Source organism: Molothrus aeneus, chromosome 1, assembly GCF_037042795.1.
Source record: "Molothrus aeneus isolate 106 chromosome 1, BPBGC_Maene_1.0, whole genome shotgun sequence".
Classification (NCBI taxonomy): domain Eukaryota; kingdom Metazoa; phylum Chordata; class Aves; order Passeriformes; family Icteridae; genus Molothrus; species Molothrus aeneus.
In genome coordinates this window covers 68,342,900-68,367,407 of record NC_089646.1, presented here as the reverse complement: position 1 = coordinate 68,367,407, position 24,508 = coordinate 68,342,900, and the positions used below count along the sequence as shown (strand labels likewise).

The following is a 24,508-nucleotide window of genomic DNA, read 5'->3' as shown; positions in this document are numbered from 1 at the left end:
TGGCTGCTTATGTGCTAGTCCCATTATTTTTGTGTCCATGATCTTTGATTTACTCAATAGAATTCTTCTGTCTTTTGTGTGGTGAATCCCCTTGATATTTTTGGTTTCTCTGTGTGTTCTTAATAGATTGTTCCCTAAGGCAAGATTTAGCATTGTAAGCATCTACTGTACCTAAAAATGTTCAGACCCTGTCACCCATGAACCACCTCTTAGTAAATATCAGTCTGAGCACAGCTTTATGAACTTCCTGCTGAACACGAGGCTTCAGTAATGGACTTTGGAATTGCAGCAGTGGGAGTTGTAACAATCTGCTACCCCAAACTTCAAATGGAGATTTCTTTTTTTCCTTTTTCCTACTTTTTAAAATTAACAGGTTGTGGATCTAAGTCCTTCCATGAATTTGCAATGTTTATATATTTAAAAATCTATGAATTTGCTCTTGAACTGTGAACATATCAGTATGACTCCCATGGAAAGATGTGCTCCTGCCCACATCACTAAATAATCAAATAAACCTTACTTTCCTATTGCCAGCTGCACAAACTGTAAAATTCTCTCTCACTGCACACTTTGATTTAAAATATCAGACATGATACACATTGATTATGGTTTTTGTGTAGCAACAATCGTTACGGTACCCAGCTAAAGCTCCCTTGGTTTTGGTAGGGTTGATGGTAGTTGCTGTATCCTGGTCTCTGAGACAGACCTTAACTGTGGTTTGTCTTTTATGAAACTTGTTTGGAAATTCGCTTTAAACCACATGTTTTTCTCTTGGTTGGTTGTTTTCTCTGCCACAGATGTAACTTCCTAATTTCTTAATATTTTTTTCCTGCCCCTTCAAAATGTCAGCCTCCTAGTATTAGTCTTTGTTCAGAGGCTGTAGTTTCATATTTATACATTGGTGCTGCTGAAATAGTATGTCCCACTTAACTATCACCGTGCTAGTTCTGTTGCTTCTTTAGCTATCTCTTTGTATAGCAATAGTATCTTTGTTGGTACTTGTATTTTAATCTAGATACTAATAATTTCTGTAAAGAAAAAAATCCAGTATTTCATAAAAACAGATTCTTAGAGGAAAAAATAGCTTTTGGGGATAGGGACCACCTGTAGCTAATAGTCTTGGCTTCTATATTCCTTGTTTTGTAGCCTGAGGGAAGCCACTTTGGCAACTCTGAACCATTTTCTATGTATGGCAGCCAGTTAACTACTTAATTAGTGGTTTATGGACTTATCAGTTCAGGTTTTTTGTCCGTGAGATTTTTCCTTTGATAATTTGTTCATAAATATGACAACAGCCAATGCAGTAGAAAGCCTAAGGTCTTCTACAGATGCCTATTGCTTTCCTCAGCAGTATGAAGAGCATGCACCCAAATAGAACCCATATAGCTCACTGCCTCCAGCCCTTCCAGCTGCTGGCTGAGATGCCTTCTCTGCTCACTGCTTGCAGCTGTGGTTATTTTCCTGTGATGTATCATGGGCATTTTTTTTGGGGGGGGGAGGGTTATTTATTTGCCACTTTGTTGCAAAATGCAATGAAAACTTATGATGGATGTTTTCCCAAGACTTGTGGCCATCATCATAGAATGGTTTGGGTGGAAGGGGCCTTAGAGATAATCCAGTTCCCACCCCTCTGCCAGGGGCAGAGACATCTTCCATTAGACCCCATTGTTCCAAGCCCTATCCAGCCTGGCCTTGAACACTTTCAGGGGCAGAGCATCCACAAATTCTCTGGGCAGCCTGTTCCAGTGCCTCTAGATTTGTTCCAGCAGATCTGTGTCCTTCTTACACTGTGCACCATGTTCAAGATCTTTGCTGTCTCTGCAAATCCCAGGTGTGGAGAGCTTCTCTACTTGTGCTATGGTCAGGGCAAAATGATGTGAAGACAAATGCCTCCTGGGCTTTCTAGTGATTTCTTGCAGTGATACAGGAAAAAGCCTAATTGAGCAAACATGTAATGTTTTTCTTCATGCAAAGCATCTGATCGGAGTCTTACTCTTGGTAGTCTTCTACTGTTGACTTAAGGACTTTCTCTGAGTGGTTTTTTTTTATTTTATTATTTTGGTGGACTATTTTTTTGATGATGATTATTACTATTAGGATCTTATTGGATATGCTTCACAAGTTCTCCAGTTGAGGTGGGTCCTAATACGTGCTGATCCTAGCTAGTATAGCTAGAAGACAGGAGAGACCAGATTCAGCTTGAAAGCACAGGTTGTCACTCCTTTCCATCATGCTTCCTTTCAGGTGTTGCCAGTAGATGGTATCCTCTGCAACAGTATAAAAGGGCAGATTGGGCAAGGTAAATGTGATACTGTTCTGAATTAATTTTTCAGTTCTGGGCATCTGACTATCCAGCACGTGTTGCATGGATACTTTATGATACTTTTCATCTCCTATTGCTCAGAGGTCCCTGTGTTTACACTTTCCCAAGACCTGTAATCTTCTTTTCACCTTATTTTCTCCCACTGGTGCCAATGCCCAGCTCTTGATTTTTGCACTACACCCCTTCAGGTAGCAGAAGGGGTCAAGGAGCTGGCATCTCTCTTGCATAAGTGCAAGGGTCAGGACTAAATACCCAAGCACTGCAATGTTTAGTTTTTCACTTGAGGGTTTTGGGAACCTATTAGAAAAGTCAGAGACTCCTCTTTTGCCCTTCCTCTTCCCACCCCAGCCAGTTATTTCTTCCAAGGTCAGTAATTTCTGATAAGAGGGTGCTGCTGCAGAACAGTCTGCCCGTGTATACATTATATATTGCAGGTTTCTCACGTATAAAGTGTAGCTGGTGGTGTTAGGGCACACAGCTGTGTGCCCTTGGTGTACTGGAAGATGGCTTCAGGTTCATTTGCCACCTCTTAATGAGCCTCTTTTTGAATATCCCACGGGAGGTCGAGACAGCTTCTATGAATAGCAGACATCAGATAATGGCTGGAAAAACGCATGTACCTTTTTGAGGTAGATACATAAAAATAGAGGTGCCTTTTTCCAGCAGGGATGCTCACTCCAGCACTCTGATCTTGGGGTTCCCTGGAAAGTTTAACACATGCACATCAGTGTCTTGAACCTGTTGAAGTCCTGAGTCTTCCCTGTTTACTACTTTTCTGCATTGAAATGCCAAATGGTTTTTGGCACAGTTGTGAGTGGAGTTCTTGCAAAGTCTAGTGTTGAAAGCCTGGTGGTCTATGTGATAAGTATGAACCTCTCAATTAGTATTCACATTAGTTTTTGAAAAGAAGGTTAATGTAAGTGTTCTGCCAGTAAAGTATTATAGCCATCTATTTAAATTTCATTCATAATCTAGCTAAGGTGTTTTAGAATGTTTTAATGTCCTTACAAGCGTTATATAATGTGTACTATGGCATGTATATGTTTGTGTCTATAAGTGAAACTACTGGGATGTCTTTTGCCAGTATGTGTTTTAGAGAAGCCTTACATTGGGACACTGATATCCTACAAAAAGAGAGCCATTTTCACATCACTCAGGGGACTGGATTAAATTGCAGTGAAGTGCTCTTAATATAGAATGTCTTCACCTTAGGAGGAGTTAGTATGAAATAGCTGGGTATACTTCAAGTTTAAACCTTAGCCTATTTTGCAATAGCTTCCCTCTTTAGATGAGCCCCAAGAGATGTCCTTGCTTAACTCTCAAATTTTAGAGCATTTTGAATGAATGCTGTGGTATCATAACCCACAGCTCCAAAAATACCAAGATAGGAGAGTTTTCCCTTATGAAATGTTCCCAGTATTAAAATATCTCAAAAAGGAGTCTGTAACCTGGGAAAGGTTTTTCTGATTTGACTTACTCATGAAAAAAAGAAATGAAACTAACTCTTTGCTTCCCACATCAAATACTTTAGTGCGTGCTACTGTGAAATATGGCTGGGATTTCTTTACTGGAGTAATACTGGAGGCACTTAGGAATTTTTATCTATATTTTTTCCTTACAGCCATCTAAAATGGTGAGAACAGTCATGTACTGTTTTCTATTTGTCAATAGCATCTTGACCATAGATTCAGTGGAAGACAAATCACTCCAAAAACAGACTAAAAATGCAGTGGGAGGGGAAAGGAGAACAGTTCTAATTTATCTTGATCCATGATAAAGGAGAAGAAGATTTTACTACCTGAGGAGTGTTTGTTTTTCTAATTTTGGTGAAATAATAAGAATGGAGATGTATTTAGAAAACATTTTGGAGTTGTTAGGAGTGGAACATTTTCTTTCCACTGTGAGACTGGAAAGTTTTCTTAATACATTTTGCATAAAAATGCACAGTTCCTCTTCAAAGACAGTAAAACTTAAGCATACTCCGTAAAAGATATGTTGCCAATTTATCTATTATTAATGTTATCCTTGTTGCTTTTGTGAGCATGGTGTTAGCAAATCTTAGGTCTAGTATTTTGTTGTTTCCATCTTTTAACATATGTAATTTTTTTAAATTATCATTTCCACTTATACCATATAAAGCAGTCAGGCTAATGTAAACCTATTTAACTCAAGGGTGAAGAAATGCCATTTTCTCTTGTAGTGGTTGCCCACTTCCAGTAATAGAATTTTATGTTCTGATTAGTTGCATTTTTGGTTGGCATTACGAGTTTATCTTCACATGGATGCTTATGTTCTGAAAAGGAAAGACATCCAAAAGCAAAAATAATTTATAGTCTATAACCTACTAAAGTCCAATATGACCAGTAATGCTGCCCTATTCCTAACAATATTAAAATAACATATAAATATATTTGATGCTCTGAGTAATCTAAGAAACACAGAAAAATATCTACACAAGGAGGGAAAAGGCTGTTGTAGACAATATTACTCTAAATGTGACATGGCAACCAGGATTAAAAGCTAGTCTAAGATAGAAAAACTTCAAAAGTTGAGTAGAGAAATATTACTGGGCCACATGTGTGTTATTCTCTTCTCATATTAATTTTGTCCACAACAGCAGTGTCCTGTAAGAAATACAGGTTTAATAGGAGCAGTATTTCCAAGTTACGTTTACAATTAATACCTATACAAAATATATGGAAAAGAGTTGTAACTAAACAGCAGGAGAAAAGAACTTTTTAGGAGTTGAAGGTAGACATTAACAATCAAGCATGCCAGCCACTGCATGACTGCTTGCTGCTGAGTTGTAGTTTCCTGTTGCTGTTGTTCCACCAAGTTCTATCATCATCAAAACAGTTAATCTGTTCTTAAAACCTGTAGTCCTTGTACTGAAATGTGGCATATTTCCAAAAACAGCAGAAGATGGCTGAAGAACATCTACTGGTTGCCTGTGTACCTATTTCCTTGAAACAGAATCAGAAGTGGTTCACTTCATTTAGCAAGGAGAGTGTTGCAGGGCACAAACACTCCCTCCCCACAGTAAGGGTTTTGATGAGGGTATCAGCAGCACGGTATTGCAGTCATTATGAGCCTATGATTTGAAGGAATATTGTCCTTTTCCCACCCCCTCTCCTCCAGGGCATCTTTGGGGATGCCTGTTCTGATGCTGGGGTGTGCACAACTTACTGCTGGTTGGTTTGGGCTCTGTATCAAGGGAACACCGTGTTCTGGAAGGAATTAACTGAAGTTGCATCTTTCTTACATAAGTGACCAGCACATTTTGAACGCTCTTTCAGAAACACAGAGCAAATCAGCATTTTAGGTGAAATGTATAATAAATTGAGACTTCTTTTTCTTGCAAATACTTATTGTGACATTTCAAAGTGGAACTTTTGTTTGATTCAAAATTGTAAATGCTATTAATATGCATACTCAGACAAAAAATAAGCACATACATAGGAGGTTTAGAATCCTCATTTTTAGTTTCTCTAGTCTGTGCTAATACACTACAATTCTAAGATGTTTTCTGTGTAATCACTGAAGAAGTGGAAAAAATACTGGAAGCTCTTCTGTATTATGTTTGCATTGTGGTATTGCTGTCTGGAATTCCTGTCTCCTGTGAAATATTTGATGTAGTACAGAGTTAAGACTGGAAAAGCTTAACAGTGTTTACAGTTAGAGACTGCTAATACATATGAACATGTAACAAAACACCTCTGTTTGTAGGCAAAAAATTAAATGCGAGGCGACCTGCACTGGACAACTAATTTTGAACTCTTGTGAATTATACATACAGGGTACAATGAAGAAGTAAAAGTACAGAAAGAATTTAAGGAAAAAAATGTAACTTACTTCTAGCACCAGATTTTAATTTCTTTTTTCATTGAAAATTCAAGTTGTTTTTACTAATCAGTTTTCCAGATCATATTGTTCCCTGTCTGGTACTTGAGCTGTAATTAGTTATAGTTGCAGTTTTATTTCTGCAGTTAACACTTTAAGACATTGCTGCTGGTGGTGTTTGTTCATTTGCTTATTCAAGTGGAACGCTTCTCATTAACCCCTTCATCACTTAGTGTAGGAAAGGACATAAGTGGTGCCAGGAGGGTACAGGAAAGACATAGGAGTTCCAAAAGCTCCTTGTGAACACATCAGGCTTCTCTGAAAATACTGAGTGATTTCATGAGTAAAATGAGAGCTGACTTTCAGTGCAGATGAATGCCAGGCATTGAGGAGGGGACAAAACAGGCTTACATACCAAACTGTGCCTATAGCAAAACATAAAACGGTGTCTGGTTCCCTGGTTCCTGGCTATGTGTTGCTGCTCAGGGAAATGACATTGGGTTTGTTTTGGATAGTTTTCTGCAAGCATCTGTTTGGTGGTAGTTTATAAAAAAAAACAAACCCCATATTGAATATTGTGTCCCATTTTGGGCCCTGTTCCAAGAGTTAATAGAAGAGGAAGAAGCATGGAGAAGAATGGCAGGCTTGGACTGGCTTCTGGAAGAAGAAAAGGGAAATAAGACTGGGGCTAGTCAATCTGGAGAAGGGTTCTGATGAAAGGAATGAAGAAACTTAACATGTATGTTCCAGACCTTGCTACCAAGAGATACTTTGGAAGACAAACCCATAGTGGCTTCAAAAATAAATTGGACAATCCCGTGGAGAAGATGAATTTAAATACATGGGGTTTGGTGCAGCGTATGATTCTGGGCATGCAAATTTAGTAATTGCTGAGTTTCTGGTGGCTGGAGTTAAAGAAAATACTCAGACAGTGTTGTTCACACCTCTCATGTTCTTGTGCTTGTTCCTTAGGCATCTGTGCTAAGCTTTCAGAGACAGCATACTCTGTCAGTCAAACCTTGAATTAAGAGAACCAACACATATGTACCCAAAAGGAAGTGTGCAAAAGAAGCTTTGCTGGTTTTAGACCATCTCTTTGGATGTATCCCCAATATTGTTGCAGGGAGGGGAGTATTTGTATTCAAGCTTTGATATGTAAGCTAAACTGAACTTCTCAGTAGTAGTGAGGCATGAATATCTTAGAGAGGTGCTTGGGATTTTAATTTTGCTTTGTTGTAAAGTGAGCGTAACTTCTGTTTTTAACAAAACCACCTTTGTTCTGCCCCTTTCCCAAAACTGGTATTTTGTGTCTGTCTTCCTTTGGATAAGACTAGTTCTTTTCTTATCTGTTGCTCATAGCTTTAGTTTTTTTCCCTCCAAGGGCAGTTGCCTGAAATTGCTGTCTGTTACCAGGTTTTGGTCAACAGCTGCAGAACAAAGTATTCCTTAATTTCCTTTTGCATCTGTATAGTGAAGCTTTGGCTTTGTCCAGTAGTACTACTGTCTTCAGCTCTGAGATCACATTGTTAACAATCTGCAGGTGGAAAGGTTTTTATATAACTATAAGCTGTTTGTTTGCACTTTAAGCAAACAGTTCTTCATTAGTTGACAATATCCAGGGTAAACTGCCTTTTTTTCCAAGTCCTTACTTATTTTTTGAAGCTCAGTTTGAAAGGAGAGGGCCGTAGGGTTTTATCTTTGTTATGCTATCTCTATTATCGTCTTAAAATGCAGAACTGCTTTTGGTTTGTTACAAAACTCTGTTTTAAAATACTAAAATACAGCTGTAATTATCCTGAAGATAAGTCACCTTAACGTAAAGTTTTCATGTAAGGAAATCTCTGGCAATACAATTAATTCTCAGTTGAACTTTATTTTCATCCCTGTTTGCTGTACCATGTGTTCAAGACTGAGCAGTAGAACCACCTTTGCCTATGTACTTAAAAAATGAAATACTGCTTTATGCTCTCTGAGTTGTCCCTTTGCTTCCAAGGACCAAACACCAAGAGAGAGAGCCCCCTGTGCTGTCAGGTATAAAGGGTCCCAAACTTCCATCAGTAATGACAAGCATTAACAAATATGTGTTAAACCTTTCTGTGCCATATTCTGGTATGTACTGGCTGGCTGAGTCTCCCTGTGCAGAATTATGGTTTCTAAAGCTGACAGATTTTTTTATTCCAGTCCAAGTATCCTGGAAGTGTGTTTACATGATTGGAAAGAGGAGACTTCTTCCTCTTCCAGAATTGCAGCTGTCCCTTGCTTGTGGTTTGAAACTCCAACTATTGATAAGTGTAGACAGGGTTTATATAAAAAATTAGGAGGTCTCTTGCCAGTTCAATAAGCATGAAAATTGGCCTGTGGTGTTTACATCTTGATCTTTCTTCCCAGAAGTTTTGTCTCTCAAAGTATATAATCATTGTCTCTTGCATCTCAAAAGAATTTTCTGGTATTTGAGTATATCTTTGGAAGAATGAGTCGTGAGAAAATACAGGCTCCAAAGGTCTTGCACAAGTTTACTGGCTTCTTGTTTTGGCTTAGTCTAGTCTGTCCTGCTCTCCCAATTCTCCATGGTTTTCACTATGGCTAGGACAAAAGACTTAAAAAACTTTGATCAGGATTTAAAAATCATAAGTTATTTCAGTTGTTTTAATTTACATTTCCTATGGAAAACAAGCCAGTGATACCATTTTGTCTTGTGTTCCTAATGAAATATGGGGCAACATTGGTGTTCCTGCAAATTCCCTTTCAAGAGAATTATTTTAAAGGAATGTAATTGCCATAGTATGGTTTCAAAAAAAGTTGAAAGCCTTTCTCATCAAATTCATATTTAGTATGCACCAAATATTTATTTATTCTGCTGAAATGAAATCAAAAGGAATTTTATAAGCCATGGAAAATTTCGGAACAAATGTGAAATTTTTTTGTCAATACAAAATACTAATCTTCCATTTCATTTTGTTCATCTCTGTCTCTGAAACTGATCTCAAACTGAATCCAGTTTCTTACTCTTCACTTTAAACAACTAAAAAATTCTGAATTGTCTTTAACTTCTTCACAAAAAGTGAGATGGTAAGAGGAGTAAATCACTAATACAACAAGAAAGACCTTAAAAAATAGAATAAAATCTTATTATTGTATATATCCTTAAACAGACAACTTGCCTAATTAATCATAATGTATTTATAATGAAATATTTATTTTAAATATTTTATATAAAAACTTCATTTATATCTAGAGACAATTTCTGCAATATAAGTAGGAAAATGTATAATGTTCTAATTTTTAATTAAATTTAGTCTCTTATTATCTTGCTCATACTTCATACGAGTCAAGGTAAGCGGCACTTGAATACAGTGGAATTATCAAGATATTGGACATTCCAGTTACTTAAGTGAGCCTCTTTAATGTCTTCATTGGATGCACAAGTGTTTGAAGTATGTTGTAGTTAAAACAAAATTTGAAATAATTTAATTTAAAAATATAACTTATTCAGAAAGATAATGACAAATTACAATAACATTTAATTAATAATTTACTTCTACACAGTTTAACTCTACTTCTCAAGACATCATATGCATGATCTTCTGAAGTACCTGTTAGTGAGATAAGGGCAGTGGCTTTCCAAAACATTTTAGTCTCAGAGCTCAGTTCTCAGGAAAAGTCTTTCAAAACTTTACTGTTTTGGACTCTAACACACTTTCCCAATATTTTTAACCCCCCTGTCCTATGCACACTCTATTACTTTAGTATGACAAATTTGGGGGATATTTTGCATGGAGACCCAAACATACAGAGGCATTATAGATCCAGTGTTCTCTTATTTTCTCTAATGAATGGTAATTATTTGGTATTTTGTTTCTAATGGTCACTGCAGAAAAACCTGTCCCTTCTGTGACATGAGGAATGGCCTGTTTACTTGCATGCCTTCAAACTCCCTCTGTGTAAGGGATTGCGAACAAGACCAGCAAAACTTAATTGTCTATTTGCCAATTCCAGTAGCAAAAAATGTTTAACATGAGAAAGATCTCATTGTCTATTAATCCATTAAAATATCCATCACTTCATGGGTCTTGTGCTTCTCTCAAAGAAGTATAGTCTGCATTTCTTCATTTCCATTTTTCTTTTGAAACTATTCTGCTTTTTATGATCTTGTCAATCGCATTCTTTATTTGGTTTATTCTAAGTGTCTTTTTCTTTATAATAACTTCTGATTGAAACAAAAGGCTTTTGCTTTCTCTTAACAATTTTGATGCTGTTAAATGACTTTAAAATGTTGGAAAGGGAGAAAGCAGACCATTAACCTACTGAAGTGGATTGGTATGAGGTTAAGTACACATTTCTCCCCTTCCAAAAATAAGTGTATGTAAATTGGTCTGTTTGACTTATTCTAATTGTATATTCTCAAAATGGTAAAATTAATTTCTTGAATCCCTTTGTCATTTCAATTTTGCTCTGTTCACAGTGTCTCTTTCAATAATTTCTAGGAGACTGAGTTTCATATTTACTGTGTGGTCTTAATATGAGCATGTTTTCATGCTAATAGGGGTTTTGAGATGGGTGAGCTATTCAAAAGTAATTGTACTTGTTTGAACTCTGTCCAGGTACACCCACCTTTATGGAAGCATTAGCAGCCAATGGTACAACCAACATCCAGACATCTGTAACAGGAGTGACAGTCAGCAAGCGAAGGTTTATTGATGACAGGAGAGATCAGCCCTTTGATAAAAGGCTACGTTTCAGCGTGAGACAAACGGAGAGCGCGTACCGGTACAGAGACATTGTTGTCAGGAAACAAGATGGATTCACACACATTTTGCTATCAACAAAATCGTCAGAAAATAATTCATTAAATCCAGAGGTCAGAACAATTCTGATTTTGGGAGGGGATGGGAATTTGAAGTCCTTGCCTTTTTTCTGCTTGTTATTCAGGCACAAATGTACACAGAACACGATACAGGTTCTTACTTGCAAGATGTTATATGTACAGTTGACTCTATGTGTAACTCACTTGCATTTAAAAATTCTGTTACCTGACCATGTTGATGTGTACTGTCTTTTATGAGATGTGCAGTGATTTACAAAGTGCAACTTGAAAAAACCTTTAGCCTCAATTAAGGTTCTTTTTTTTTTCTGTACTGGTTGCATATGCCATCTGCTGTCCAAATTACAGAAACGCTGAATGAGTGCTTTAGTTACAGGTAACACCTAATAGATCTTTCCTTAATGATTTAATTATCTTTGTGTAATTACATTTTTGAAATGCAAAGCTTCTAATACATTAACTTCCTTTTTTTGGATAATGAAGGAAGTTAACTTTTCTAATAAGATGGTTGAGTGGATCCTAAGGAAAAATTAAAGATGTTGAAGGGTCTCATAGGGGAAGGAAGGGAAGAGAACAACATGCTCCTTTGTAATGATGGATTAAAATGATTCTTATGAAATTTTTATTTTCCAGGTAATGAAGGAAGTCCAAAGTGCACTGAACACAGCAGCTGCAGATGACAGTAAACTTGTGCTGTTCAGTGCAGTTGGTAGCATTTTCTGCTGTGGTCTTGATTTTATTTATTTTATACGACGTTTAACGGATGATAGAAAAAAGGAAAGCACTAAGATGGCAGAAGCTATTAGGTATGTATGGTTATCTTCAGTCATCTGATGGGTATTGTTCATCATATGGCCTAGCTTGTTCTATCTTTATTTCAGAAGCCTCTTATTCAAAAATATCTCAGGCATTCACCTGTTACATTATAGAGCGCAGCACTTCTTTATGCTTCTTGTCCTTTTCTATTTGGGTTGTCATTTCATGCATTTTTAATTTTAAATTTTAACTGTGAAAACTGGGAGTATTGCAATACTCCTCCAGTTAAAACCAATATTAAAATACTTCAATAGCCTTAGGGTTTCCAGAAAACAAATTTAATACACCAAAATTCAAGACATGTATTGAATGAGTAAATTGATATAGTACATTCAGAGAAGTGGAATGATGGATATTTTAGAGGAGTAGATTAATAGTGGTGATCATCATCCCAGTGCCAGGTACCAAACCTAGTATTTAAACAAATTGATCTGAACTATTACCAAGTAGAAGAAAATATATGGAAAAAAGTATAGATCTTGGAGACACATTTTAACAATACAAACAAGTACATTTGAGCACTGGTTTTGACATCATGGTCTCTTGCATTCTTCCAGAGTATCTATATTCTTTCAGAGCCCTTCTTCCGTTATTGTTATCAATGGTCATGTTTCTAAAAAAAGGCCATGGACATGTAAAGCCTGTTTCATTGGAAGCACAGTTGGTTCATGAAGATGATTATAGTTATTTTTATCAAAGGGAATTCTTAAGTCATTTGATGTAAAAATTGCTTATGCAGTGACTTCAGATATGGCCAGAAGCTCTTAGCACTGAGCTTCTATCACTATTTTTATTTGGGCCCTTCCAGAAACCAATTTTGTCACCTAATGTTCATTGTTAATAAGATGAAGAAGATGACTTAAAAGACTTAGGAACACGTACCTTCCCTTTCAAATAAGGCATTTTTCATGTATATTCTAGAAATGGTCCTCTCTGGGATATTCAGACATGATTAAAATTATCTTAAGTGTCTGGATGGGATGTTTGTATGATGCATGAGATGGTTCTAGGTTTAGATTTGCGTTTTTTGCATTTAGCTAGTTCAGTTCACTAGAGTGAGTTAAGGAGGAGTGTGATAACCTTTAGTGTTAAATGGAATATAGTAAAATTGTTCTGTTATGCAGAAATCCAAAAATTCGTAACAGATAGGGAGCAAACTTTAAAATTACATGTGTATGTATTCATACACACGTGACTGTTTTTTCCTAAGAAGCTTTTGGAGGCATTACTGTTTGAGAACAGAGAAGCATCCATATTTTGTGGGTACTGGAATGAATTGTCATTTTTTGTTGTCAATGAGGATGAGAATATGCATATGCCACCTAATAGTGTAGTACCCAGAGCATTATTACTGACTAAAAGAAGGGAGATGGGGATGTTTATAGATGTGTGATATGGGATAATAGAGCTCTACTATTAATGTTCATCGTTTTAAAAAGCAGATTTATTTGTTAAGAGCTCCTCAAGGAAGACCAATAATGCTTTGGCCATCTTCATTTTTACCTTATTACTGTCACTTAAAAACACAGGTAAATACCTTATGCTGATGCCATACATAAATGCAGTGAGGACCAAGCAGGGCTCTGCCACCCAGAGGTGTGGAAAGGCTGCAGCCTTATCTGGGAGCAGTGGGACACATGGATGTACCAAAGTGCTGTATCAGCTGATGCTTGTAGAGGGGTGTTAAATCTGCACCTGCCCAACTACTATGATGGGTTGGGCTGGGAGCGATGGTAGGCTTTTACAGAACCAGAAAATGGTTGAGGTTGGAAGGGACATTTGCAGGTCATCTTGTTCAACCTGTTCAAACAAGGTCACCTAGAGCAGGTTGGCCAGGACCATTTCCTGCGGTTCTTTTTTAAATCTCCCAAGACTGTGAGTCCATGACTTTGTTGGCTGCCTTTCCTGCTGTTCAGAGGGAACCTCCCATGTTTCAGTTTGTGCCCACTGCCTCAATGGGCACCACTGAAAAGAGTCTGGGTCTGTCTTTGCATCCCTTTAAGGTACTTTTTTACACTTTGATGACATCCCCTGAGCCTTCTCTTTTCCAGCCTGAGCATGCCCAGCTCACTGAGCCCCTGAGTCACCTTGATGCCCCTTTGCTAGATCACCTTGGAGTCTCCCTTTCACTGAGGAGACCATAATAACACTGGAGCTGAGCAGGGGGGCAGGATCAACTCCTGCACACTCCACACAACATTCCTCCTAAAGCAGTGCAGGATAGCACTGGCACACTGCTGGCTCAAGTTCAACTTGGTATCCACTGGGAACCCTAGCTCAATTTCTGCCAAGCTGCTTTCCAGCTTGCCTTCCAGCATACATTGATGCCTGGGGTTGTTCCTCCCTGGGCACAATGCTTTGCACTTCCCTTGTTTAGCTTTAGGAGGTTCCTGTCAGCTCATTTCTCCAGCCAGTCAAGGTCCCTCTGGATGGCAGCACAATCCTCTGGTGTATCAGCCTGGTTTTGTATCCTGAGCAAACTCACTCAGGATAAGCTCTTCCCCATCAACCAAATCATCAACAAAGCTGTTGAACAGTGCTGGACCCATCACTGACGCCATGGGGTGCAACAATTAAATCACTGGCCTGTGCCATGAGTCACCACCCTCTGGGCCAGCCATTCCCACGTTTTCCAGTCCACCTCACTGTCTGCTCATCCAGCTCATACATCAACAGCGTGACTCTGAAACTCTTATGTGAGACAGTGCTGAAATCCTCACTCTGAGCTCTGCAGAGACAATATCCACCTCTCTCCCCTCATCCACCAAATAACCACCTCATTGTGGAAGGTTGTCAGGTTGGGTTTGAAAGTGATGTTATTGTGAAGATGAATTATTATGCAGTTTTCAAGGGCTGTTATATTTTACACTCTCAATATATGTAGTGAGCGCATGTTTCTGTTTCTCTTCAGGAATTTTGTGAATACTTTTATTCAGTTTAAGAAGCCTATCATTGTAGCAGTAAATGGCCCAGCCATTGGACTTGGAGCATCTATATTGCCTCTGTGTGACGTGGTCTGGGCCAACGAGAAGGCCTGGTTTCAGACACCATACACTACTTTTGGACAAAGTCCAGATGGATGTTCATCCCTTACATTCCCTCGGATTATGGGCCTGGCTTCTGTAAGTAGCTTGCAGGGTAGGGGCTGACAGCTTCACAATTCAGTTGGGATAATTTATCCAGTGTGATTTCAAGACTTTTTGCCTTCCTTTTTCTTAATTTTTTTCTTTCTCTCATGAAAACCTTTCATGAGAAGCCACCCTTTATAGCTTTTCTGCTCCATGCTCTTACAACTTACTCTTCACCTGCATGCATGAAACAGAAAGCAGGCACGGGATTTAATCCCCCCTTTGACCCTGATGGTGTCAGCAGGGTCATGTCCTGTGTACCCAGACACACCTCCCCTGCTGCTGCCTCGTGGGGACCAGCCACAGGTGTCTCGCATTCAGCACAGCACCAGTGTGGCGCTTGGTGTCACTGCACAGCAGAGCACTGTGACAGCAGCCAGGAGCAGTCTTATGCCACTATGCAAAATAACTATTTCAGCTTCCACGCACCCCTAACAAAAAGCTACTTAAGTATCTCCAACCTATGTTATTTTCATGTTGCTTAGTGTTCTTTTGCACTGTGTTCTTTGAAAACTGAGACCTATGTCCTATTCCAGTTTGGCCAGTAAGAAACAAGTGCTTGTGACTACACCTGTTTTCCAAAATCACTGTTTGTTATAAAAGCCATTTCTTCCCTGTAGGTATTTATTGATTTAAAAAATATATATTAAAACACCAGTTCTAAAAGATCTAATAGCTAATTGTGTCATATTTGGATTTAGTTATTAGAAGAGAACAGAAAAGGTAACTGAAATAGATTAACAGTTATAAGAGTATCTTTAATATCTTAGCATGTTTCAAATTACTGATTGTTCCTTTCCCTTTTTATTTGGCCATCCATCCATTCATCCATCCATTCCATACATCCTCGTCCTTTAAAGACTTGTGGTTGTTACTTTTCATTTCTTTAGAAGTTGTACAAAAAATACAAGCTCTTCCCTAGTGCACTCTTTCATGTGTGTTTGTGAATGCTCTCATTCTTATATATAAAGATTTTAGTTGAAAGCTTCCAGTGGTAAGAATTCCAAAATGATCAGTGCAAAAAGGGAAAAAAATCCACTGTTTTTGTAATATCATTGACACTCTGCAGCAAAGTAGTGTCTCTATGGGACAAAGCTGAACTTTACTCAGTACATTTCATGAAATATGTTCAGAATCCATACTGAAGACTTTGATGTAGATATAGAAGATATGTTTTTGAAGATACGTATAGGAGATACAGAAGTATGTTCTTGTCTGTAAAAGAGAGAGAGAGAGAGGTCAGCAGGAAGATGTTATGAGTGAAATGCAAAACATTCAGGGGAAAAAATAGACAAAGCAAAAAAGTAAGGCCTCTGTATGCATCATAACATTTTCTACAAATATATCAATTCATCAGGAGTAGCGCCACCCCTAACTCTTGTAAGTCAGTCTTAAAATGCAATGTTGTTAGCTGCAGCTATGTAAAAATGTTCCATTGCAAGATTCCTGGAAATATCTTCCATGTGGGGTCAGTCACCTTCTGTGGATGAGCAGGTCTGTCATGGATGGGGATTTTTTTTCCCTCGTTTTCAACCATGGGTTTATTCCAGGAAATTTGAAGCCCAAACCTTAGGCTTCAAAACTGATACCATCTTGGAATTACCAAGAATTTTAGAAGTGTCCCTAAACTTGGCTTTTGAGTTTTGAAAATAATCTGTAATACATTGAGGTGATGTCTGTATGGGGAGATGTTATTATGGATCTGCCATGGAGCTCTTGCTCTGGTTGTCAGGTCCTAGATATGAAGGCCAGGAGCTGTGTGATCACACATCACACACTGGGTCTCCCTGCCAGGCCCCAGCACACTTGGCAGGATGTCTTAGCTTTTCTGTCAGTCAGGAGGGAAACACAGTTCCATAGTGCCTGGAGTCCCTGTCACAGCCAGGATCTGGGGTGGCTCAGAGGCCAGCTGCCTCCTGATCGTTGTGCAAGAGAGCTGAGCTGCTCCGTGGCCCCTGGTGCCTGTGGCCTTGCACCAAAGGACCCTGGTGAACCTCAAAGTCCTCACTGGAAGAGAGTCCAGAGGTCCAAGTGAAGTTCCTCTGTGGAAGGAGAAAATGAAGGTTGCTAATGAGAATCTTAGTGAAATGTTTTTGTCACATTCATTTCTATGGCTGTAGTATATTTCTTAGAAAGTAACCACCAAGTGAGTTAACTTTTACAGCAGGTACAAGGCATGATTATGATTAAAGCTTGTTTAGCAGTTGGTCTCCAGCAGATGTTGTGTATAGATCAAAAGTGAAGATGCCAGAGCAAGAGATTTCCCTTCAAAACCTGTCAAGTGAGAACATCAATGGGAATGTTCATTTCTTGTGAGACTTTATGCTAATACTGTGATACAGCTGGCAGAAGTAAGATAGCTGCACCATTCTTACTTAGGGTGTTTCATGTTCAGGGGAACTCAGCAGTTGCAACTAAGTTTTAGGGGGAAAAAAAGGCTTTCTAGCATTGGTTTTTATCCTTGCAAAGATACATGTGAAGAATATGTAGACCTGACCACCTGGCTTAAATGCTCGCCTGTCATAACTATTAGTTAGATTGACTTCACATTTTGATCTTTCATAGAAATGTTAAGTGGTTTTTAAATTATTTTGGAAGACTAATTTTTCCCCACCTGTGTAGGAAAAAGCATTCCTTTTTTTAGACAACCATGTGTACATCTCTGATTTTTATCTAGTATTTCAGGCTATTATTATTCACATACATTCTGGAAAATGAGAAGGAATGGTTAATAAATCTGTATATTTGATACTGTGGTCACAGAAGGTAGAACTATAGGGTATCGAACTCTATCATAGTGCAAGAGATTTGGGTTTTTATCAACTAATATATGTGAATCACAGCTTTCCATAGTAACTGTGAGAGATGTGCTGATGGTAAAATATGCCAGGAAACTGGCTGGGTTTTTTTCTTGCATTCCTAATGGACTGGCAGTCAGGAAGTTAAATGCCAGTAGAGCCCAGACTTTGTATTTTATTAGAAAGGAACAAATAAGAGACTACAGAGTTTCCAAATTGCTTCACGTGTAAAATGCAATACTAGGAACATGTAGCATAGCAAATAAATACTTATTTATTAAGTTAATAATTCATTATTTGAGATCCTTAACTGAAAGTTGCTGAAATAATTACCAGAAGTTCTACTATTGGAAAACATTAAAAACCTCAGTATTTTCCCCTTAGAAGTGTTACACCTGTCAGGTTTGTGTTTTAGAACAGCCTTATTTCCTATATTTCAAGAATCCACTAATGGGTTTGTCACATTGTTCAGTGGAAATAAATCATTATGAAACAATAACTGATTTTTTTTTTTGAGGTTGACTATTACTCTGACTTTTTAATTTCCACTGCCTGTTTCTATGTAAATGTCACTGCAAACTGTATAAAAAGCTTCACTAAAGCTAGAATTAAAGTCGCTGTAGGACAAAACTTTAATGGGAAAATTGGTAAATAGTAAAGTGCATGATAATTACAAATCAAAAACATTTACAGAACTAGAAAGAGCATCTTGTTGCATAGAAGGTAGTACTCGATTCTGTGAGATGTGAAGGAAGGCTAGTTCGGGGAGGTTTAGTCCGACTGTAACTATTATTAACCCTAGTTGGCTTGAAGTGCAGAAGACAATGATCTTTTCAATGTCATTTTGGGTAAGGGCACATGTGGCTGCAAATAGTTTGGATAGGGCTCCCAGGCATAGGCATAGGGTTAGGGCAGTTTGGTTGTTGCTGAATAGGGGGTGAGTTCAGATGAACAGGAAGATTCCAGCTACTACTATTGTGCTAAAATGGAGTAGGGCGGATATGGGGGTTGGTCCTTCTATTGCAGCTGGGATACAACCATGTGCAAAATCTTTTAAATACTGGGGGTTTTTAATAAGATAAATCCTTTAAGTATAATTAGATACTTAAAGGATTTATCATTTCAGTATTGGACTCTTGAAGAAATGAAATTGGTCAGAAATTGGAATACATCATTATAAAGGGCAAGCTGATGTGTTTATTGCTGTTTTACAGATTTGCCAGGCATTATAACCTATTCTCACATACACAGATAACCAAGTGAGCAATACTGTAAGAAAGCCAGAGCTAACAAATATTCACAGCCAGGAAATGACTAAAGACATTTTCACATTTAACCATTAATCATAGACATCCACATTTCAATAACTACTGACCTAGTACTGGTCAACAACACGGATCAGCCAGCTGTAAGCCAGTATTTTTCTTTTTTTTTAATTAAAACTTGGAAGAGCTGTAATAAAACTATTTCAAACAGTGCAGGCATTTTTCTTATTTGTTTTGAACATTTTTCCTTTGAGTTTTGTCTCATTACATTTCATACCAGAAGTAACTTTTTATCCCTTCAGGCCAATGAAATGTTGTTCAGTGGAAGGAAGCTGACGGCGCAGGAAGCTTGTGCCAAAGGACTCGTCTCCCAAGTGTTCTGGCCAGGAACATTCACACAGGAAGTAATGGTTCGAATTAAAGAACTTGTCACATGTAATTCAGTTGTAAGTTTCCTTTATCTTCTTGTATTTTTATGATTAGATGAATAAGAATTAATCTAAGTAGTACTGGACTGCATCTTCTTGTCCTGGGGGGAAAAAAAAAGTCTTCTTGTGAAACAAGGACTGCATTATAATACAGCAATGTTTTTTGACAAATGTTTATGTATCTTTTTGGTTTGAGTTTTTTTTTAGGATTCTTTTTAAAGTTTCTACCTGATTCTTCTTAACTGCAGTGTACTGTGGCACTTGATAAGGAACATAAACTAAACCAGCATTGGATTTTTATAATGTAATTTGGTATTAACAGAGTTGCTGAAGTCCAACTTACTCTAATCAACAGTATTAACAGTTGCCCTAACATCTGCACAGAAACACAGAAATCTTGAGTTAGGTCGAGTTCTAATTTAAATTACCAAGGAAATAAGTACAGTCTTTGAGGTTGTGCTGGACTTTGTTTTATGAGTAAAACATAGTGGTTGTATGTGCTGCTGGCAGTTGCACAAGATGGCATCAAATAGTGGTAATTTTAACCTTCTTACAACGAAAGATGCAGTACAAATTAACTGTTCTATGCATTAGAAATTTTGGATTTTAAAAGCAAATTATTAATTTTCTAAACAGACCAAACAAATGAGATTTTTTTCAGTGTCTTTTAAGTGCTCAAGAAATCAATATCTGGCCACTTGTTAGAGCAGTTTAGGATAAAAATGTTATGATTAGCCTTCACTACTATGGACTTGCACTTTCCTTACAAAAGTTACAAAACCATATATATACATTTTTTCATGGTTATTTTATGATTTTCATTATTTTCACACTTCTGTGCACTTTTAAATTGTGGTGGTATAAGGCAAAGGAAATTTTGTGGGGTGCCACAAGGAAGATGGCATTTCTTACAAGAGAAACATTTCTTACAGTCATAGTAATGAATTGATAAGCTTAAGTTGATAATCAGCTCCAGCATTTGTCCACATAAACCTGTTATATGCCCATAGAAGCACCTGGGGTGCTCATTTCTCACCCAACTCCCCCTTTTTTTTCATTTTGGCCCAGGTACTTGAAGAATCCAAAGCTTTAGTACGGAACATCATGAAGGTGGACTTGGAACAAGCAAATGAAAAGGAGTGTGAAGTTTTGAAGAAAATCTGGGGCTCAGCACAAGGGATGGACTCAATGTTAAAATATCTGCAGAACAGAATTGATGAATTCTGATGAGATGCCCATGACACTGGAATTGTATTTCTTGGACATCAGGGCAAGCAAAATAAGCCCATTTAAAAAACCCTTATATAAACTAACCCCTTGCTCAGCTTGGGAACAGGAGTGGACACACACCCCCCTCCCCTTTTATTGTCAAGGGGTTTAAAAGTACTGTATCTCTTAAATTTGAACAAAACTCCTTTCTCCCTGATTGTTACACGCAGATGTATACACACACAAGTGTATGTGTGTGCATATATCTATATATGTCTTTTATATATATATATATTTATATATATATAGAGAGATATAAATGTAATATGTGTGAGAGTGTGTATGTAGACACACACACACACACACACTAGGTTAAAAATCATAGAGTGCACTACCAAACATCTCTTTAAAAGCTCTAGTTTTTGTTATCTTTGGCTAGTACTGTATCAAATAGAGAATTAATTAAAAAGTGAATGGTGTTGCATTATTTTCTGTGTGGCAGGGAAGTCTGGAGTAATGCTTTTCTTTTTCATGAGAATACAGAATTGAAACGGGTATTAGCCAGCCCTTGCTTTCTCTGCCCAGTGAGTCAGCTTAGAGAAAAGGTATTGTCTCAGAAGAAGGTTGAAATACCTCAAGTAATGGAACATTCTGAAACTTTGGGGTAAATAAACCCTATTATGCTTAAATCTTACATATCCCCAAAAAGAGAGTGTGCTCAGGATTAATGCTAAGGAAACACTCTGTTATTTTTGAGGGGGGAGGTATGGAGGGGTGGGAGGAAGGGGCAGGAGTATGTCTGATTCTTACCCAGACAGCATGAAGAAACCACTGTCTCTTAGAGAAAGGGAATGAGGGAGAGCCAGAGGGAAATGGAAGGGGGAAGGAAGGAAAAAAAAGAAAAACAAAAACAAACAAAAAAAAAAAAAAACCAAAAAAAAAAAAAACACAAAAAAGCTTGTTTTGCAGTATTAGTGAATCACTGAATATCTTACATATGAACATCCTAAGTTATAAGTTAGTTTTTGTGGGTTTTTAAAAAGCCTCTCTGGGTTGTTTGTTTGTTTGTTTGGGGGGTTTTATTTGTTTATTTTGGTTTTTTAATAACTACATAAGTGCTCCTGTTGCTGGGTGAAAATACTACTTTATATACAGTTTGGGTTTTGTTTTTGGTTCTTTTTTCCTATTTGCTGGTTTAATTGATGTATTACACCAAAAATGCATTTTATGTTCATAAATTTTAGGTTCACTTAGAATATATTATTTAATAAGTTAATTCTTTTGGCACACTATTAAGTAAAAAAAAAAAAACCTCTTTAAAAAAACTACCTTATATTAGATGTTTAATGTTCTTTGTCTATGCTTTTTTATTATTTGAAATATACACTATATGCAGTATGGTGTAAAAGAGTGCCCTGTGTAAATAGACCTATTTTGCATTCCTTTCAGGAGTGGTTATTGATTCCTGACTGCAGATATCTATTATTACTTGGGTATCTGTGCTTGCAATCTTATTGAATGTATTATGAAGAATGAAAATGAAATCAAACCTTATTTTTGTACAGTTTTGAACTTTTTACTTGGAACTGACCCACCTCCCCTTCCCAGTGGAGAGCTGTACAGTGTGTAAATCTGCCTTTACCTTGAATTGGTACAGTATTTTTGCATCTGTGGGACCTACTTCTTTGTTCTAGTAGTTTGAACTATATATAAACTGTACAATCTGTAAAGTTTTTATAGAATAAATATTCAGCTGTGAAAACTGGTTAAATAAAACTAATATTTCTTAACACATTTTAAATGTGGTTCTCTCACAGAGTTGTCTTTTTCAAAGACACTTCCATTCTAGTTTTGAAGTTGCTGAAACAAATCTTGTAACTTAGAGGCTTGCTTTGATACTTGTTTTATGTTGTTTAAAAAGCTCTTAATTTCCTTCAAATTAAAATTTGAATATTAATTTATTGATGTAAATTTTATGTAAGTTTTCTCTAACAGGAGGTAGATGGGGAAAGAAGACATAGGGAGTCATTCTGCTTTTAATTATTTCATTAGAGTTCAAACTAATGTTCAGTAAATGCTTTTTTGCAAGCTCTTAAACAAGACTGTTTTCCTTACAATAGTGGGGGTTAAGTTAGAATTCCTTGGTTGAATTTGATTTTAGTGAAAAGAAGAATAAAAGATACCTTTACCTACACATTCTGTAATGTCAAACCTTTTAGAGTTCAATGTGTATAAAGATTGCTTTTCTAGCACCTCTAAGGCCATAGTGTTTATAGATATATAGATATATATATATGTGTGTGTGTGTGTGTGTGTGTATTAGCTGGGGGCGGTTATTTATGCTTTCTTTAAACATGAAAGAACTGTTACAGGGAAGACATTTAGAATTAAATCAGTTGAAGGTACAGGCAGTTCACCTGAAGAAATAATTCTACTTAATTCATTTTTTTGTGTTGCTATCAGGCTGTTATGCTGCCTACAGTTTGCATGATAAAATGGGAATAATTTATTTACTGTTTTAAATTCCTGACTGGAAAAAGTCATTCAGGCCACTTCCTTTGCACTGTCAGTAACTAACTTGACACTATTAACAAATTTCTCATGCATAAGTGGCACACACCTTTTGTCCATACACTGGACTACAGGAATAATGTTTCTTCAGGAAAACACTGTCCCATTCTTTTCAGCATGGGTCAGTGAGTATCTTTTGATGTGTGTGAAGGTTACAGTCAAGTCTAGTTCGGTCTCTGCAAAGCCATAATAGAATGACAGGAACATTATAGACCTCTAATAACAAGCAAGATAAGCTGAAATATCATAGAAACTGACTTAAGACATTTTTTAAGAGTGTTTTCAAGACATTTCTTCACAGAAGAGATAGGTCTTTGTTGAGCCTGATTCATTGCTGATGCTTGTAGTGTTTTACATAAATTTGCAGTACTGCATACATTACCTACCCTGAAGCATCAGTTTTAGGCTTTGATGACTGAAGCCAGCCATAGTCACAGATGTTCTCCCAGACATATGTGAACTCTGCAGCTAGCATTTCTTCTAAAGCTCTAGATTTGGGGTCACAGCCTCCCAGAAGTACTTCAAAATGGATCTTCTGTGTTAATTCTTTTGTGAATTTGGAGGATTTTGGAAGAGCACAAATTGTATCTTTGTAAATGACTGCCAAGAGAACTTCCATAGGGCTTTTTTTTTTTTCTTAACAGAAAGTTTCCTGGTTTTCCTCCTTCAGGCACAAAGGCAAATCTCCTGTTTGGGTGCCAGTCAATGGCTATCAGAATTAGGAATAATGGTATTGGAATATAAAATTCAGCTAGTTTTATAGCCCTGCTCATTCCTGACCCCTGCATCTCCTGTCAAGACTATCCATTATCCTGACTGTAATCACTACTACACAATTTGCTTACATTAGTTATGGAACATAGAGACAATCTGTGAGGCAACTGGCTGTGTTTGTGCTGAAATTGAAAAGTAGCACAGGAGCCTTGAAAGTGCAGTGTAGGAGTTTGAGTTTTCTTTCTGAAATAGGCAACAGCCCAGGCACTACCCAAAACAGCATTGGGCACTGGACTGCACCAACCACTTTCCCCATGGAAGTTCTATCACATTTAAATTTATTTTTGGAAGGAAATAAGAGAATTTTTCTCCTGATGAACAAATAGCAGCAGAGACCCATGGGCTGAAGGGTACTTGGAGCTGTTTGAAAGCCACCTGTGTGCACTTAATCCCACCATCTGCTGATGCACAACTTGGAGCAAAAATCAGAGCAAGGTCTTAACCTTGTAAGCTAGCCTACAATATTTTGGGGTAATCTGCAGATCTAAACCTGCCTGTAGATTTTTTTTCTGTGTTCACAAATCTGGGAATTGA

The 24,508-nt window shown here is 37.4% G+C and overlaps 1 protein-coding gene across 2 annotated transcripts in view; it reads left to right on the top strand.

Moving 5' to 3' along the window:
• CDYL (chromodomain Y like) overlaps positions 1-22,430 on the top strand; it is a 105,724-nt gene extending 83,294 nt beyond the window's left edge. Inside the window, exons 3-7 of one of the 2 annotated variants that reach the window (XM_066558867.1) lie at positions 10,765-11,021; positions 11,619-11,791; positions 14,713-14,923; positions 19,295-19,438; positions 20,489-22,430. In XM_066558867.1, the coding sequence (XP_066414964.1) occupies positions 10,765-11,021; positions 11,619-11,791; positions 14,713-14,923; positions 19,295-19,438; positions 20,489-20,647 (944 nt within the window). In that variant the 3' untranslated portion in view covers positions 20,648-22,430. Of the gene's footprint in view, positions 1-10,764; positions 11,022-11,618; positions 11,792-14,712; positions 14,924-15,789; positions 15,881-19,294; positions 19,439-20,488 lie in introns of those variants that run through there. The other variant, XM_066558876.1, reaches the window with a different exon arrangement.
• The last annotated feature ends 2,078 nt before the right edge of the window (positions 22,431-24,508 follow it).